At 50.7% G+C, this 18,987-nt stretch overlaps 1 protein-coding gene across 1 annotated transcript; it reads right to left on the reverse strand.

Moving 5' to 3' along the window:
* Positions 1-313: 313 nt before the first annotated feature.
* Positions 314-11,723, reverse strand: LRRC43 (leucine rich repeat containing 43). The gene is made up of 9 exons (XM_068990192.1): positions 11,617-11,723; positions 8,826-9,064; positions 7,786-7,973; positions 6,524-6,756; positions 6,218-6,359; positions 5,916-6,062; positions 5,637-5,825; positions 5,267-5,303; positions 314-438 (listed from the first exon to the last, which is right to left on the reverse strand). The coding sequence occupies exons 1-9, from the start codon at positions 11,721-11,723 to the stop codon at positions 314-316; spliced, it is 1,407 nt and encodes a 468-aa protein (XP_068846293.1).
* Between the last annotated feature and the right edge of the window lie 7,264 nt (positions 11,724-18,987).

Below are 18,987 nucleotides of genomic sequence, written 5' to 3' on the forward strand. Positions count from 1 at the left end.
CCGCCAGGCACCCGCTTCCAGTTCCCGGCTCCTCCCCACCCCAGCTCCCCCGGCCAGCAACCCCCTCCTCCCCTCCCCGAGGCCAACCCCTACCCCCAACGCCGTTCCTCCCTGGCCAGCCGCCCCAACCTCGCTGCTAGCCGCCTGCTCCTCCCTAGCCAGCATTCCCCGCTCCTCCTGGCCAGCACCCCGCTCCCCGGACGCACGGCGGCGGCTGGACAGACCGATGTCAGAACCAGCAGGCCGGACAGTCGCGGGGTCAGAACTGGACCGGCCGGACATCCACGGTGTCAGAACCACCTTTAATCCCGCCCTATATGACGAGGCCCCGGAGCGCCTCCTCCGTCGAGCGCCACTGGATCAGCTGGATCTGGATCTCCACCGTCAAGGGCTCGGGCTGATAGTCACTTTCGAACACTGAAACCAAAGATTTTACGTCTGAGGGAATACGAAAATGTGAATCCGGAGCGATGAGCGGGTTGGCGGTGCACGGCAGACCCGGGCGACTCCGTCCCCAAAATGCAAACCTGACCTGGGTCCCCAGGCCAGCACGGTTTCAGAATTGCCCTGGGGTCTTAACCGTAATAAGGCATAAATCACATCTAATCAAGTCATTCAACAAGCTTCAATTTGAGTTACAAGATGAACTGGCTGCTTTTTCTTCAGACATCTTTTTCACTTGAAAGAAGGCTGACAAAATATGGTTATTTCTGCACTTCTTTGGCGGGCCCAGTGGCTAGGACCCCACACTCCCAATGCAAGGGGCCAGGTCCATTTCTGGTCAGGAAACTAAATCCCTCATGACCGGGGGCAGCCAAATATATATATATATATATATATTTAAAATATGGCTATTTCAGCATGAATATTTGGCAAATATTTTCTTAAAAACGAATGAAGCAAGCCTGGCACTCCAGGCAAAACATCTGAAAGCATTTGGATAAATACATTTATAACATTTGCACTTTCAGGTAGAACTTTGTAACATTGTTATCTGCCACCATGAACTTAACAGTTTTTCAGTACTGGAAGACTTTTCAAATGATAGGTTTGATGATAAAGAAATCCATTTGGAGATAATGGATAAAGAAACATGTCAACAGTTGGAAAATAAGTGTAACTCAGTGAACCAATATTTCACAAAAAACAATGACCAGATGTTAGCAGTTGTTCATGAGTAAGACAGATGTTCAAAATGCAGTGTTTTTTTTTTAAAGGTAATGTAGACTAATGAATTTAACATAACTTATTATGAAAAACTTCATCCATATAGATTGTTTCCACATTGTAACAACCTTCTTTTAAAAACTACTGGTTGTCAAGCCTGATGTAATGTCAAAGAATATCCACAATTATTTAAAAGTCTATTAAGGTATTTCCCTCTTTTCCAGTTGCATGTCCATGTGAGAATCTATTTTCTTCACACATTAACTACAGCAAACATCACACAGACTCACTGCAGAAGCACCTCTGCATATGTGGCTTCCTCAGTTAAGCCAGACATTAAAGAAATCAGCAAAAATGTAAAAAGTAAAAGCTTTCTTTAAGCTCATTTTAATCCCAGGGCTTAACAATAAAATTGCTTAAAATTAGTGATAAAGAGAAAACTTTTAAAGCTTAAAGAGAGATAGAAAAAAAAGGACACATTATGTACAGAAGAACAAAGATAAAGATGACATCAGATTTATCATCAGAAAAAAAAAATGCAAACCAGAGGACAGCAGCAGAACAGTGGCCATTTAAACACTCAAATTTGAAAACTATCAACTTAAATTTCTGTCTTCCCTTCCCACTCTTCTTTGGGGGCTCCCACTCTGTGGATGTGATTTCCTTTGAATTTATGTCACTGATCACTAATGCTCTGTTCATTCTTTTTCAAGCCATTTTTCTCTCTGAGTTTAACTCTGGATAGTTTCTACTGCTTCAGGTTAGTTTCCTCAGTCTTCCTTCTGCATTGTCTAATCTGCCATTAATCCCACTGAGTACATTTTTCAAGTGATACTGTGGTTTTCATCTCTAAAATTCTGATTTATCTTCCATGTCACTATGTAACATGGTCAATCTTTCCTCTAGCTTCTTGGCTCTATGGAATATAATGATAAAGATGGATTTAATGTCCTTGTCTATGAATTCTATCATATATGTCATTGCTGAGTCAATTACAGTTGATTCAGTTTCATTATATACTGAACTGTCTTGCTTTTTTACATGCCTGGTAATTTCTCACTGGGTGGCAGACATTGTGAACTTACCTTGAGTGGCTGGCTACCTCACCTTGGCTTGGCTATTTCTGTATTCCTATCAACATCCTTAGGTTTTGTTTTAGGACACAGTTAAGTCTGACCCTTTCAGGTCTTGCTTTCTCTTCCTGCTCAGAATCTGTAGTGTTTCCCAGGGTACTGGGCTCAACCTTTTCCTATCAATAAGCTCATATTTTCACGGCTTTAAACACCATCTATAAGCTGGTTCATTCATTCAATCGATGTGCTGGGAGCTGGAGAATGTGTGGCTTTAAAGGATACAAGCATAGCTCCTGCCCTACTGGAGCTTACTCATGTGTACATACGTGTGTGTGTGTATGTTAGTTGCTCAGTCACGTCCGACTCTTTGCGACCCCATGGACTCTTTGCATCCACCTGGCGCTCCTCTATCCATGGGTTCTCCAGGCAAGAATACGGGAGTGAGTTGCCATGCCCTCCTCCAAGGAATCTTCCTAACCCAGGGATCGAACTCAGGTCTCCCACATTGCAGGCAGATTCTTTACCATCTGATCCGCTAGGGAAGCCCAAGATCTCACGTGCTGCGGGACAACTAAGCCCGTGTGCTGCAACTACTGAGCTCGCACTCTAGAACCCGTGCTCTGCAACGAGAAGCCCTGCAGTGAGAAGCCCTTGCACTGCTCCTAGAGAGTAGCCCCCATTCACCGCCCCTAGAGAAAGCCTGTGTGCAGCATGAAGACCCGGTTCAGCCATAAATAAATAAATTTTTAAAAATTAAGCACCTACACAGATTCACATCTATGTAGCTATCATTGTGATACCTGTGATCATTGTGATTTCCTGTAAAGGAAAACACAGGATGTTGTGAAGAAGATAAAGGGCCTAACCCCAACCAGACGATCAGCTTCCCTGGAGAAGGGTCACGGAAGCTGACTGACCCAGGAAGCAGCAGCGGAGTGAGTGGGAAGTGTGCAGTAAGTCCTTTGAGTAGACATGCCCCGTGCAGGCTAAGGAAACTGCAGGCATTCTGAGTGAAGACCACCAGGCGGTCTGACCAGGGCAGAGGAGATGGAGTCAGAGAAGAGGAGGCAGCTCAGCAGCACAGTCGACCATGGGGACTCTGGATGCACACTCAACTCAACTTCTCAACTTCACGTCCCCAAAGCTGAGCTCATCTTCCCGCCGCCCCCCCGCACCGCCAGGCCCCAGTCACTGCCTGGCAGAAGTCCCGCCTGCGCCTGCGCCTGCGCCTGCTCCCCAGTCACCAAGTCGGCCTGTTCCTTCTTCCTCATGGCTCTCTGCTCCGTCTTCTCCACACCATCCTCACCACCCATTCCTAAGCCCAGGCTCTGATTCTTGCCTTAAGTGCTTCTTTTTTTTTTTTAAGATGACTTTTTTCCAGCGAGAGAAAATTCTCATAAAATTCAAAACATTTAAACCATTTAAAAGCATACAGTTCGGTGACTTTTAGTAAATTTACAATGTTGTGCAACCATCACCACTAACTCCAGAACGTTTTCATCACCCCAAATGGAAACCCATTAGGCAGTCACACCCCTTTCCCCTCCCCCACTTCCAGGCAACCACTGATCTACTCTCTGTCTCTATGGACTTGACTAATCTCGACATTTCATATAACATGGAATCACACACTGCGCAGTCTTTTGTGTCTGGCTTCTTGCCCTCAGCACTGAGTTTTCAAGCTTTACCCATGGAGTTGGATGTGTCAGGGATTCATTCCTTTTCATGATGGAATAATTGTATGGGGACTTCTCTGGTGGTCCAGTGGCGAAGACAAGCCTGAGCTCTCAAGGCAGGGGGCCCAGGTTCGATCCCTGATCAGGGAACTGGATCCCACATGCCACAGCTAAAAGGTCTCAAGTCCCACAGCTAAAGATCATGCACGCTGCAACTAAAGAACTGGACTGCCACAACTAAGCCCTAGCACAGCAAGTAATATTTTTCTCTGAAAAATCCCACCCTATGGGTAGATCTCATTTTGGTTATCCAGTTCATCCACTGATGGTCATCTGGGCTGTTTCCACATTGCCTGCTGCTAACAGCACTGCTATGGTCTTACCTAGACTTTTGCAGCAGTCTCCCAACTGAGCAATGTCTTCCATCTTTCCCCGTAAGTCAAACAGTTCTAAAAGTTAAATCTAAAACTTACCTATTCCAATGCTGCCACTGCCCACACAACAAGCCCGAGATCCTCATACAGCAAAGAAGAGCTAATGCCCTGCAGGAGCTTCCCAGGTAGGGCTCACATGGTGAAAGAACCTGCCTGCCAATGCAGGAGACATAAGGCACCAGTTCAGTCCCTGGGTGGGGAAGATCCCTTGGAGGAGGGTCAAGTATTCTTGCCTGGAGAATCCCCACGGACAGAGGAGCCTGGCGGGGCACAGTCCACGGGGTCGCAAAGATTCAGAGACGACTGAGCAACTTAGCATGCTGTGCAGGAGCAGGATTACCGCTGAGCTGGAAGGACACTGGACCCCCGAACCCGAGCCTCCCCTCCCCACTCCGTCCTGCCCCGCCCCAGGACACCTGTCCTGCCCGGGGCAGGCCCCTGTGCACAGGGCCACAGGAAAGACTCAGGGCTTGGTCCTCAAGGTAGGCGTGGCCCTCCCATCGGGTGGAAAATACGACTCTCCATCCTCCCATCCCTTCAGTCCCCAGTCAGGCTGAGCCCTCAGGGAGTCCTGCCATATTTGTGCCCTTCCCCAAACTCCTGTGTAGAAATCCCAGCCCCTCAGGGTGATGCTGTTGGGAGGTGGGGCCTTTGGAAGGTGATTATGTCATGAGGGCAGGGGGTGGTTGGTGCTGGCCCCTCTCCCACCAGGTGAGGACCCAGGGAGAAGGTGCCAACCAGACCAAGGGCTGTCACCTGGTGCTGCTGGCATCTTGGTCTTGGACTTCACCTCCAGTGCAGCTGGAAAGCAATGTCTGGTGTTCACTTGCCACCTGCCCTGGGGCAACTTACGGCAACCCTAATGGACCAGAGCTGGTCCTCGGCAAAGCCTCCCTGCCCTCTGCCCCTCATCGACACCTACCTTTTTTACCTTTCTTATTCTTCTTTGCATCCTGAGAGAGAGAACCACAGAATAGGTTCCTCACTGGAGTGGGGGGTACCGGGGGAGAGCTGGGTCCAGACGCTAGCGGGTGAGAGCTCCCTGGCCAGGGTCCCTCTTAGACCAGGGGGTTGAGGCGGGGGTCTCCGGAGGAGGAGCTGCCTGGCCTGCCTGCTTGCCTGGCCCTTCAAACTCGAGAAGGCCACCCATCGGGCAGATGACCTTTGTTGCATGCCCCACCCCCACCCCCTTGTGGTTCTACTCCCCCTTCCCCAACCCACCCCCCTCCCTCCCCTCCCCCCCAGGCATCTGTGGGCTGGGGAGGGGTGTGTGGGGGCCGTTATACCCTGTTAAGTGTCAGCCGGTCAGCTTCCAAGGTCCGGATCACCCCAAAGTTGCACACAGTAGACACGAACGACTCCCCCGCCAGCAGGGCCTCCAGCACCACTGGGCTGCTGCCCAGCACCCGCAGGATGGGCGGGTCCTGGTGCATCTCCTTAGGAAGCTCCTTCTGCTTCTTGCTCCCCTTTGGCGCCTGTGGGGAGAGGCCAGATGGGTGGACGGGGTGGGCAGGGGGCCAGGAGCATCTCCCACCACTCAGGCCACCGCCCCCACCTGGAGGTACCTTGGGGGGTTCTTTCTCCCCTTTGTCTGCCTTGTCTTTGCCCTTCTTGTCTTTCTCCTTCTCCTTCTTGTCCTTCTCTCCTTTGCCCTTCTTAGCAGCCAAGGGACTGTCTGAGGAAGGCGGCTGTTCCACAGGCCAGGAGAGAATCTAGGGAGTGGAGGCGTGGAGGGGGCTAGCGGGGATCTTTCCAGAAAAGCACAGAGACCTCACCAATGGGGGGGCAGGGCTACAGATACCCGACAGAAAAGCAGAGCACAGGAGACAGGGGCAGCGTATGAAGCCTGGAGAACGCTGGCGCCCACCTTCTCCTCCACGATGGTGACCGTGGTCCCTGAGAGCAGGAAGGCCTTGAGCCGCACCAGGTCCTTCAGCGTGTGCTGCAGCTCGTAGTTGCAGGGGATGACGTCAGACCAGGGCTTGGGGACCGTGCTGAAGAGCACTGTCCTTGGGAGCAGAGAGGCCACATGGTGGGGGGCTGTGCCATCTGGGGAGGGCTTTGAGAAGATCAGCAAAGCCAGGGACAGAAGGCCAGGAGGGATGGGGGCACAGAAAACAGTAAACACCCAGTGTGGTCTGGGCCTGGCCCCCAGCCGCGTGAGCATCCTTACCCCGGGGATGGGCAGAGCCGGGGATCCAGGAGCGGCCGCAGCTTGGCCAGCTCTTCTGCAGAGCCTATGGACCGTGGCAACGGCTCGGAAGCACCAGAGACAATGGACTCCTCCATCTCCCCCAACTCAGACAGGGAGGCCAGCCCTGATTCCAAGGACTCTTCTATGTCTTCGATGATTTCTTCCAGAATGTCCTCACCCAGCTGTTCCAAGCTGGAAGGGGGCTTGATGATCTGTCAAAGATGTGAAAATACATTCAAGACTGCCGGCCTCAGAGCTCACGCCCAACATGACACGCACATGGTGCGAACGGGCACCTGTGCTTGATGGATGTGAAGCAAAGAAACGCATGGCCTTAGAGAGCAGGAATTTAAAAACCAACCAAGCAAACAAAGAAAACACCCAGTCTTGATTCTTCTGAAAGTTCTATGTTAAGAGTAAAGACAGGGACTTCCCTGGATGTTCAGTGGCTAAGACTCCAAGCTCCCAACGCAGAGGGCCTGGCTTCAATCCCTGGGAACTAGATCCCACACACCACAACTAAAGATCCTGCATGCCACAACAAAGATGGAAGGTCCAACATTCTGCAACTAAGACCCGGCACAGACAAATAAATAAATGAATAATAATAATAAAGAGTAAAAATAGTAACAATTTCTTCACACGTTAGGAAACCCTCACATTTCTCCTAGTCGGATGAACTGTTGGGTTTTCTTGTGATGGGAAGGGAGAGGGGAGGTACAGGGGAAGTTGGAGGACAGGGTCGGGAGGCCAGCAGCCTAGTCCTGAGAATCTGGGCTGCTTCCTTGTTAGGTCCTTTGCTTCTGTTTCAAAGGGGATGAGGAAGGGGTGAGCATGACTGAGAATCACTCCAGCTTCAAGGGGCTTCCCAGGTGGTGCTAGTGGTAAAGAACCCACTTGCAGGAGACATAAGAGATGTGGGTTTGATCCCTGGGTCGGGAAGATCCCCTGGAGGAGGAGATGGCACCCCACTCCAGTATTCTTGCTGGGACAATCCCAGGGACAGAGGAGCCTGGAGGCTACAGTCCAGGGAATCACAAAGAGTTGGACACGACTGAAGTGACTGAGCAAGCCAGCAACACCAGCTTCAAGAAAGGGGCTGAGCAGAAGCTGCGTTCCTGTTCAGAGGAGGGTATGAATTGGAAAGATCCATGCTAAGGGGTTTCCTGGTTTCCCTAAAGCCATCCTGTCTGCACAGGGGACCCTGAGAACGCAAGGGCAGAGCTGCCCCAGGCACCCACCTCGGCCAGGACTCCGCCGTATTGGCTTCCTTCGCCTTCTTCGTCTTCTACAAAATCGTACGTCACATAGTAATTGTAAGTGATGAAAGGGCCTTGGGGCCCTGGTTCTGGGTCCAAGACCGAGGAGTCCAGCACCCCTCGGAGGTTTCCAACAGTTACCAATATCTGCGCCTCAGGCGCCAGGAGATCTGCGGGAACAGGCAGGGGTGAGGGGAACCAAGGGATGAGATGGACAGAGAGCAAAGGAGGCCAGGTGAGCACGCCTCCTGCCTCCTGCTCTGAGCTGGGCTGAGCCTCACTTTGCAGACTTGGGTTCATGTCCCAGCTCTGCCAAGTTCAACATGCAGGGAACTGGGGTAAGTCTCAGGGGCTTCCCTGGTAGCTCGGACAGTAAAAAATCTGCCTGCAATATGTTCGATCCCTGGGTCAGGAAGATCCCTTGGAGATGGGAATGGCTACCCACTCCAGTATCCTTGCCTGGAGAAGTCCAAGGACAGATGTTACAGCCCATGGGGTCACAAACAGTCAAGACACGACTGCGTGACTAACACTTTCACTTTCCTTTGGGCAAGACGCCCCTCTTCAGCCTTGTTTTCCTGATCTGTATAATGGAAACGAAAGGAACTGCTTTGCAGGATCCCTGCAGATTGAGGCTATGTGACTTTAGCCAGTGCCTGACAGGCAGAGCGCAGAGCTATTATACCCTGTATCATCACCCTGACCTTGAGAAGACTCTGGTACAGCCACAAGAGGAGATCTCAAGCCACCAGCAAGCCAAGAAGCTAATTTAAAGAATGTTTCCCATTTGTCTCGGAAGGAAGGGAGGGGACTCCCGACCCCCTACCATTTCTGTCCCCAAATCTCAATCACTCGGATCAAAATCTGGGAGAGAACTCTGCCCAAGAAAGTGAGTTACACCTGACCAGGGTCTGAGTCAACCGAGCTGGGTGACAAACAAGACATGTGCACCCAGTAGGGAGGTGGTTGGGCCGGGGGGGCCCTCAACAATTCCCCCAAGCCCTGCGCCTTGGCCCCCTCACCCTCACTGTGGCTGAGCCCCCGGAAGAGATGCTTCTCGCTGGACGCCACGGTGATGTCATCCAGCACACAGAGCCTGGCCAGGCTGTCGATGGTGAAGCCCCGGTAGTGGGGCACCAGGGCCAGTGGATTGCCCTGGAGGAGCAGCAGCCTCAGGTGCTGCAGTGTCTGCAGGCCGGCCACCATGCTGTGCAGGTCCGTCAGGTTGTTGAAGCTCAGGTCCAGGGAGACGAGGTTGGGCCTGAAAGGTGAGCGGCACGGCCCAGGAGCATGAGGCCAGGTGAGCAGAGCGGTGCGGACAGGCAGCCGCAGTCGTGTCACTGCGCCTGCCTCCGCCAGCACCCCCAGCACCCCAAGTCACGGCTGGACAAGGCCTGGTGCTGAGGGCGGGATGGGAGACTGTGGCCCTCCCTGACACTCAGGCCTCAAGCTGCTCTTGATCCGAGTTAGCCTCCTGTCCGGATGGAGCCCCCGGTTCCCCTGAACCCCTTGCTGTTTCTGTGCACAGAGGTGGCCGTCACATCCTGCCTCCACTCAACTTGTATGTGTATAGACCTCTTCTCAGCTAACCATCCGGCTATCTCCCATACATCTAGAAGGTACTCAGCAGAGATGGACAGACTGGTGAGGAAGGTGGAGGCAGGCCTCTGTACGGAGGGGCCGTGGGGGTGGGTAGGAGAGTCCGACAAACAGGGGGGCCTGGGAAGACAGGGTGTGAGGCTTGAAGGGTCTAGAAGCTGGAAGAAGTGCCCCAGAGTCATACCAGGCCATGACTGTGGGAAGCAGTCTGGTTTGTTCCTTTTTTTTTTAATATTTACTTATTTATTTGACTGCACCAGGTCTCGGTCGTGGATGTGGAATCTACTTCCCTGACCAAGAATCAAACCCAGGCCCCCGGCTTTGGGAGTGTGGAGTCTTAGCCACTGGACTGCCAGGGAAGTCCCTGGTTTGTTTCTTGGGGCACAAGAAGAACCAGCAGCTAGGGACAGAGGAGACACCCTGTACCTTCCACCCGGTGGCAGGCCTCCCTACTGTGCAAACCAGAAAGTGAATGGATTCCAGCTCTGAGAGCAGCGGCAACAACAACAGTTCACAAGGGGACACCTCATCAGCACAATCCCGCCATCACACGTGACCATCTCCAGCTGCAGGGCAGCTTTCCCAGGTGGCCTGGGAACGTGCTCGTGGAAGGCCTGTCTCTGACCCTAATTTCCTCCAGTTAGGGAGGAAATTCCTGCCCTTTCCTGCCCTTCTTTCCTCCTCTCATCCTGCCCTGATGTTGACCAGCCAGTCACAGAAATACCTGAGAAGAACACTTCGTTTGGACCGGCACACAGATTTTGCCCAATACCAGCCTCCTTCAGGAGAACTGGTGGAAGCATCAGAAAGATGGATTCGCAGGACGTGTACCCTCCTTTTGAATTCAAAACAGCAAAAGATGGCGCTTTCACACATACATGTTTCTATGAAATCCACACTCAGCATCAAGCAGGTGATGTTATCATAAGCCTGTTTCTCAAATCAAAGACCAGAACACTTAAGGGACGTCCCTGGAGGTTCAGTGGTTAACACTCCGCGGTTCCACAGCAGGGAGTGCGGGTTTGGTCCCTGGTTGGGGAACTAAGATCCTACATGCCATGTGGCCAAAAATTTTAAATGAATAAATTAATAAAAAATAACCAGAATGCCTAGAACTCTGGCAGAGTTCTGAACTCAGCTGTCACACACAACCCAAAGTGTGTGTTCTCTTCCTGTGCCTCGTAGCTTCCCTGACGACAGAGGCCAGTGGAAGTCAGGGATTGGAATCGTGCGTGGTCGAGGCTGTGCAGAGGCAGCTTTGTCAAGATAGAGAAAGAGGAGAAGGAGGAAATTAGGGTCAGAGACAAGCCTTCCACGAGCACGTTCCCAGGCCACCTGGGAAAGCTGCCCTGCTCCTTGAGGCCTTCCTGGGCTGTGAGGAAAGAATTGTCGTGAACCTCAGCCCAGGGAGGTCTGCCTGGGATGCTGGGCCCCAGGAATCCTCACAGAGGACTTGACAGGCCTCTCTGGCCCAGCTTCCTCTGAGGGAGGGTCTTTTTTGTCTTTTTTAATGTGGATCATTTTTAAAGTCTGTATTGAATATGTTACAATGTTGTTTCTGTTTTATGTTTTAGGGGTTATCAGCCCCAAGGCACGTGGAATCTTAGCTCCCTGACCAGGGATTGAACCTGCAACGCCCTGCATTGGAAGGCAAAGTCCTAACCACTGGACTGCTGAGGAAGTCCCTCGTCTGATAGGCTTTCACAGATGGTCTCTGCTGCCCTCAGACATCTCAGATTGACCACTGCTCATCCACCAAGGAGACAAAGTCAGAGCAGACTTGTCTGTAGGGCAGCGGCTCTCAGGTGGGGGGGATGGCTTTGCCCCCGGTGGCCATGTGGCACTTTGGGTTGTCACGGCGGGTCTGGGGTGGACGCTCCTGGCCTCTGATGGGTGGAGGACAGGGAGCTGCAGGACGGCCCTCAGAACCGAGAATTCACTGGCCCAAACAGCAAGAGGGATCCTGAATTGGAAGCATGTCCTCAAAGCAAAAGGTCCGCTCACTCTCATTGGCTCTTGGTGCCCTTCCCTGGACCTCAGTGGGATTTTTGGTTTATGGGGTCAGAGAAAAAAACCCTAGGTCTGGACTTAGCAGCCAACCAGGAGTTATTACAGAAAAGAGCAAAGCTGAGTTCTCCAAGTCACCAGCTTAAAGGGGCCCCCATGGCATCTCCAGCCCCCTCCTTCCTCTTCCCACGGGGGCTCCCGAGTTACCAGTGGTCACTGGTGACATGCAGACTCTCCAGGTGGCCCAGGAGGTTGTTGTGGCCCAGCCCCAAGTGCTGGAGCCGTGGGGGCGGGTGATGGCACAGACACTCCATGCTGGTTATCTTGTTGCCGTACAGTTCCAGGACCTGAGACGAGCAGACAGACAGCCCGTGAGCCCAGGGAGAACAGAGTCCATCCCCTCCTTCAGACCTGGGCAACTTAGGAGGGGAGCTGCGAAGTACTCAGACCTTGTCTCTCTCTGCCCACCTGGACTCCCTTCTAAGGATCTGGGAAGAGGGACTTCCCTGGTGGTCCAGTGGCTAAGACTCCACGTTCTCAGTGCAGGGGTCCAGGTTCAATTTCTGGTCAGGGAACTAGATCCCATATGCTGCTGCTAAGACCCAGTGTAGCCAAGTAAATAAATATTAAAAAATAAAGTAAAAAGTATAATAATAAAATAAAGTAAATATAGCCTTTGGGTTGGTGATTTAAAAAAAAAAGAGTTCGGGAAGAAAATATTTCTGCAGTAGCTGTCAGAAAGCTTCTTTTCCTTTTGCAAAGGAAACTTTAAAATATGGAGTGGAGGTGATGTCGGAGAGGACGAGAGGGGACGTCTGTAATATTTTGGCAACTTCCCAATCCATGGCAGTTGTCCCTGGGGAAGCCAAAGTGCCCCTGGACCAAAGGAATAAACCCAAAGATAGCAGAGTTCTTGTGTTTCTCCTCCCAGGCCTTCCTCATTTTCTTCCTGAGCCCAGCACGGAGACATACAGTGAAGCCTCTTCTGCCATCAAATTTACTAGTCTCAGCATTCAATTTAAAATTGAGACTATTTTGATATACTCAGCTGAAGACTCATAATATTGTCTGGCCTACCATTTTTTCATTGTGGTTTTATATATATTAAAACAAAATTTGTGATTTCAACCCTTTTTAAGTGACAATTCAGCAGCATTAAGTACACTCACTCAGGGTACAACCATCATGATCACTATCCATTTCCAAAACTTTTCATCACCCCACACAGAAACTCTACCCACTGAACATCTCCCCAGTCCCTCCCTGCTCCCCCAGTGACCTCTAATGTACTTTCTGTCTCTCTGGATTTGCCTCTTCTACATATTTCACATAATCATCCAATACGTGGCTTTTGGTGACTTCCTTCATTCAGCATCACGTTTTCAAGATCATCCATGTTGTTCATTTCATTGTTTTTTTCTTGCCACACTGTGTGGCATGAGGGATCTTAGTTCCCCAACCAGGGATCGATCCCATGCCCCCTTAGGTGGAAGCAAGGAGTCTTCCACACTGGACTGCCAGGGAAGTCCCTGTCATGCCTTTTCATGACTGTTTAGACAGACCACATTTTGCGGCTCCCTTCATCTGCTGATAACACACAGGCTGTCTTCACCTTTTGGCAACTGTGAACAGTGAACACTGGCGTACAGGAATCTGAGTCCCTGCCTTCGAGGCTTTGGGGTGTATACCTAGGAAGGGAATTTCTGGGCCACGTGGAAATCCTGTGTTTCACTTTTTAAGGGATCTGGCCAAACTTTCAAAAGCCTTGGACCCACCCTTAGCACAAGACATGATGGTCAAACCTCTTGGGGAGTGGGCAAGGAAGGGGCAGGGTTTCTGGGCAGCTCTGGCTCCAAGACCCAGAATGGAACCTGGGCTCCTTTACCTTGAGAGTTGGGGGCAGGTTGGTGGTGTCAATCTCCTTGATTTGATTAGCACTCAGCACCAACTCTTCAAGCTTCACAAATTTCAGGAGCTCTTTGTCCACCAGGCTCACCTGGAAGGGAGGAAAGGGAGATCGGAGCTGCAGTGGCCGGGGCGGCCCTGGAGTCTACTTGAGGACAGCAACGGTGCGCCCAGCCTCAGAGAGTGACCGCCCCACACCCCAACCCCCTTCCTCTCCTGTGCGCCTTTCCTGCAGCCTTCTGCCAGGGCCTGCAGTGGCCTCTCACCTCTCAAGCCTCACCCCTCCTCTGACACCCTTCCGGCTTCCCTGTCTTGTGTCCCTTGCTGGACTGTCAGCTCCCGAGGGCAAGGATCAGAGGCATGGTGAACTCTGTGCTCTTAAGGGACCATGCTAGTTTACATCCCGCAGGGTCAGGCCAGAAACTTCAGGGGCCTGTCTGTGAATCCTCAGTTGACTTTGGCTCCAAGAACATTATGGGCCATCCTGGCTGGGCCTCCCTTCCCTGCGGCAACAAACTGGGCAAGTTTGCTGGGCTTGGTAGCCCTGCTCGGTGGACAAGCTGGTGAGATTGATCAGGAGGAGGGCAGGGCTAGGTCTTATCACCCAGTCCCGGAAGGGGAATGGCTCCCCTCTCATCATCCCTGTACTTGAGGCTCACTCCCAGCACTCACATCCTTGTCCACCACCCGGAGCGACCTGAAGTAGGTGTAGAAGAAGCTGTCTTTGAGCATCAGTGGGTTCTGGATGGCCAGCTCTTTCAGGAAAAGGTCCTCTGCGCTTGAGCCCTCCCCCAGAGCCCAGGGTGAGTGGGCGCTGCGGACTAGGCCCAGCAGATCCTCTACCGTCTCCTCCCCAGGGCTCAGGGCCTTCTCCTCTCTGGGGATCAGCTCCCGCCATGCTCGGCTAGTTTGAGGAAGAAATCGTGACTTATTCTGCAGTAAGGGAAGGGGGGGAGAAACAGAATTTCTCTCTTTATGACTCACCCCCTCTCAAGGATTCGAAACTCCTAAAATGGAATAGAATATAAGACAGGACGATCAGGGTGAGCTTAGAAGCCAGGAGGTGTAAAAGGCAATCTGTGGGAGGTACTCAGCCAGGAAAGGTTTCTGAAGCAGAGGCGGCAAAGGCTGAACATCCGGCCCTTTAGATGCCATAAGTGGAGGATGAAAGATTTTGGTCCTTGAGTTTACTGTCTTCCACCCCTTCGTCTTGAAAGATGTCTGCCTATGAAACCCCAAAGCACAGCACAATGCCAGGCACACAGTAGGGGCCCAGTCAATGTTTGTTCATCAAACAAGTTAGTTTCTTGATTAGCATCTCGGTTTTCTCTTCTATGAAAATGGGGACCAGCCTGACAAGGGAATATGGGGTCCCAGCTTCCCACTAGTCAATCCTAAAGGAAATCAGTCCTGAATATTCATTGGAAGGACTGATGCTGAAGCTGAAGCTCCAATACTTGGCCATCTGATGCAAAGAGCCGACTCACTGGAAAAGACCCTGATGCTGGGAAAGACTAAGGGCAGGAGAAGGGGATGACAGGATGAGATGGTTGGATGGCATCACCGACTTATTGAACATGAGTGTGAGCAAACTCTGGGAGAGAGTGAAGGACAGGGAAGCCTGGTGTGCTGCAGTCCATGGGGTCTCAAAGAGTTGGACAGGAACACCAAAAAGCTTCCCACCAACCCCATGGGAACCATTCATGACTCAGGACTTCCTGGCACACTTGAGAAGCCCCTGGTTCTGAAGGTCATGCTCCTCCTGCACATAGCTGGTGAGGACAGCCCCTTTGGCCACATCGCAGCAGGGTCCTAACTGTAAACCTGCTCTCAGGACGATATTTCACCCCTAAAGGAGGCTGGTGTCTTTAAGAGAGCCTGCCCTGCGGTCCCGCTCTGCTCGAGGCGGGGTCCCTGCCCTCTACCCTGGGTCAGCGCCCACAGGCCACAGGTGGGGGCCTGTCTCGTCCTCCCCTGCAGCGTCCCTGTTCCCGCAGTCCACCCCCATCCCCACCCCCAGGTCAGGACGCTCCCCAAACGCCCAGATCCAAACATCCTCTCCAGGCTTCTCCTTATCAACCAACTCCTGGGGCTGGTGGCGCCCTCAGCACCCAGAGCCAGCCCTTCCCCAGCCCCGCTCTGCGTCCCTAGGCCCTGGCCTGGCCCCTGGTCGGTCCCCTCCGTTTCCCAGACCCCCGAGCCCCTCCCCCGGCCGCCCCGCCAGCGCCCGCACCCAGCTGCCGGTGCCGCACGGGAACTCGTGCAGACACAATTGTCGCAGGTGCTCCCGGACCGCGGCGCTCAAGGTCCGGGTCTCCGGCTGCATGCTCGCGAGTTTGCCACGCCAGCTGGTTGCTAGGCAACCGCCCGGACGCTCCAGGAGGCGGAGGCGCGGTTGCGCAGGCGCTCCTGGAACCCACTATTTTCGCTTGCGGACGCTTCCCGCAGCCAGGAATTAGAGACCCAGCTGCACCGGGTTAGCAATACTCTTCGCACCACCGCCTGGGAGTGATTACTGTGGTGGCCCCGGCAGGTATTGAGCGCTTCCCAGCTGCTCATCTGTTTCTTTGGAGCACCCTCGGAATAAAGTATTAATTCTTATCCCCCTTTGGCGAAACTGGGGAGGAGAAATGAATCCAAGGACAAACAGTCCTCTCTAATCAGTGGATTCCAAGGTGGATCTCTTTAATCCCCGCGTCAGAAGTTTTAATCACTGTCCACCCAAACGACAGATTTAGCACCAAGGTCCCATTTTAGACTGCTCCAATCTCATTCACCTTTCCATTCTCAGTATCTAGTCCACTGCCCGGCTGGCAACGGATTCCTGGACACTGATTAGTGAAATTAACGGGATAAGATGATGGGAGTAGGGGCTTACCTGGTCGTCCAGTGGCTAAGATTCTACAGTCCTGATGCAGAGGGCCTGTGTTCCATCCCTGATCAGGGAACTAGATCCCATATGCTGTAGCTAAGAGTTCACATGCTGCAACTCAAAAGATCCTGCATGCTGCAAGTAAGACCTGGTGCAGTCAAATAAATAAAAATAAATATATAAAAAGAGATGGTTCTGGTTCCTATAATTTGAAAATGCAACATCTTGACTGAGATCTAATGAATGTAACTAAAATTCACCTGTTTAAAGTGCACAATTCTTAAGTATATTGATCAGTATCAGTTCAGTTGCTCACTTGTGTCTGTCCGACTCTTTGCAATCCCATGAATTGCAGCACGCCAGGCCTCCCTGTCTACCACCAACTCCCGGAGTTCACTCAAACTTACATCCATCGAGTTGGTGATCCCATCCAGCCATCTCATCCTCTGTTGTCCCCTTCTCCTCCTGCCCCCAATCCCTCCCAGCATCAGGGTCTTTTCCAATGAGTCAACTCTTCGCATGAGGTGGCCAAAGTACTGGAGTTTCAGCTTCAACATCATTCCTTCCAAAGAACACTCAGGACTGATCTCCTTTAGAATGGATTGGTTGGATCTCCTAGCAGTCCAAAGGGCTCTCAAGAGTCTTCTCCAACACCACAGTTCAAATGCATCAATTCTTCGGCGCTCAGCTTTCTTCACATCTATATATGACCACTGGAAAAACCATAGCCTTGACTAGACGGACCTTTGTTGGCAAAGTAGTGTCTCTGCTTTTGAATATGCTATCTAGGTTGGCCATAACTTTCCTTCCAAGGAGTAAGTGTCTTTAAGACTCATGGCTGCAGTCACCATCTGCAGTGATTTTGGAGCCCCCCAAAATAAAGTCTGACACTGTTTCCACTGTTTCCCCATCTAGCTCCCATGAAGTGATGGGACCGGATGCCATGATCTTAGTTTATAGTGCCACTATATCCATAGTGCAGCTCTCACTGTAATCTAATTTTCAACTTTTTCTTCATCCCAAAAGGACACACAACATAATAGTTTCAAGGATCAGATATGTTGAGCACATCAGTACTTCATCCCTTCTTATGGCTGAATGATATTCTATATATGGGTAGAAGGCATTTTTCTTTATCCATTCATCAGTTGAAGGACATCTGAGTTGTTTCTACTTTTTGATTCTGATGAATAATGCAGCTATGAATATTCATGTACAAGTTTTGTATGAACATAAGTTTTCATTTCTCTTGGGTAGATACTTAAGAATGAAATTTTGGGGCCATAACTCAACGTAACTCAACATTTCACATTTTGAGAACCTGCTAAACTATTTTACACAGAAGCTGCACCATTCATTTTACATTTCTACCAGCAATATATGAGAGTTCCACTTTTTCATATCCTCACCAGCACCAATTATTTTACATTTACAAAAACTATAGCCATCTTAATAGATATGAAGTGGTATCTCATTGTGGGTTTGTTTTCTTTTTTTTTTTTTGCATTTTCCTAATGCCTGACAAAGAGATGGGAATACCAGACCACCTGTCCTGAGAAAACTGAGACACCTCCTGAGAAATCTGTATGCAAGTCAAGAGGCAACAGTTAGAACTGGACATGGAACAACAGACTGGTTCCAAATCGGGAAAGGAGTACAGTTCAGTTCAGTCTGACATGCCTGAGGGACTGAACTGAACTGAACTGAATGCCTGACTGGGCTCCCCTGGTGCCTCAGTGGTAAAGAAAACGACTGCCAATGCAGGAGACCTGGGTTTGATCCCTGAGTTGGGAAGATCCCCTGGAGAAGGAAATGGCAACCCACTCCAGCATCTTGCCTGGAGAATTCCGTGGACAGAGGAGCCTGATGGGCTACAGTCCATGGGGTCCCAAAAGAACGGGACATGACCGTGATTAAATAACAACAACAACAATGCCTAATGATGCTGAACATCTTTTCATGCGCTTATTGGCCATTTGTATCTTCTTTGGAGAAATGTCTGTTCAAATACTTTGGTCATTTTAAAATTGGGTTTGTTTGGTTTTTATCATTGAGTTGTAAGAGCCTTCATATTTTCTGGACGCTAGCCCCCTGTCTTGTTCATGACTTTCTCCCACTCTGGGGGTTGTCTTTCACTTTCTTGGCAGTGTCCCTTGACATGCAAAATGTTTTAATTTTGCTGAGATGTAATTTATCTGTTCCCCCCCGCCTTTGGTTGTTTGTGCCTTTGATGTCATTTTAAGAAACCACTGCCTAATCCATAAAACTGAGTTTTGAGCATTCTTTCTATATTCTGCTCAGAATTCCTTTGTTGGATTTGCCTTTGGTTAACATTTTCTTCCTAGTCTTGGCTTGTCTTTTCATCCTCTCAACAGGGTTTTTAGATGAGAATTTTTTTTTTTTTAATTTTGAGGAAGTCCGATTTACTGACTGTGATTCTGAAACACCCACTCTTGTGGACATCTGTCATTCTTTGTGATTGTCCTATATTAGAACACCTTTACTACTGTTAGAAAAATTTCCCAGAACTTGGAAATAAGACAAAAATGGAGCCATGCATCTTTTTAAAGAATAAAACAAATATCCAGGAGTCTACAGCGATATAAACACATCAAAAAGATGGACCAGGGAGGATGCCTGGGATTCCAGGGACACGACTGAGTGGTTTTACCTTTTCCTCGATTCCAAAACCACAGTGTGGCTTCCCCTTGCCCAACAATTTATTCAACTCCCACTAGCAAACTTCCCAGTGACCCATGTTCTCAAACCGACAGTATCTCTTCAGCCTTTATCTTATTTGA

This window comes from Capricornis sumatraensis, chromosome 17, assembly GCF_032405125.1.
Source record: "Capricornis sumatraensis isolate serow.1 chromosome 17, serow.2, whole genome shotgun sequence".
NCBI classification, from domain to species: Eukaryota; Metazoa; Chordata; class Mammalia; order Artiodactyla; family Bovidae; genus Capricornis; species Capricornis sumatraensis.

Excerpts from the sequence above, each read along its gene's own strand:
- LRRC43 (XM_068990192.1), bottom strand. The coding sequence starts at position 11,723 with ATGGAGTGTCTGTGCCATCACCCGCCCCCACGGCTCCAGCACTTGGGG. Across the intron at positions 7,974-8,825 it reads GGGGCTCAGCCACAGTGAGG|ATCTCCTGGCGCCTGAGGCG; the intron begins GTGAGGGGGCCA and ends CTGTTCCCGCAG. Across the intron at positions 6,063-6,217 it reads TCACCATCGTGGAGGAGAAG|ATTCTCTCCTGGCCTGTGGA; the intron begins GTGGGCGCCAGC and ends TCCACTCCCTAG.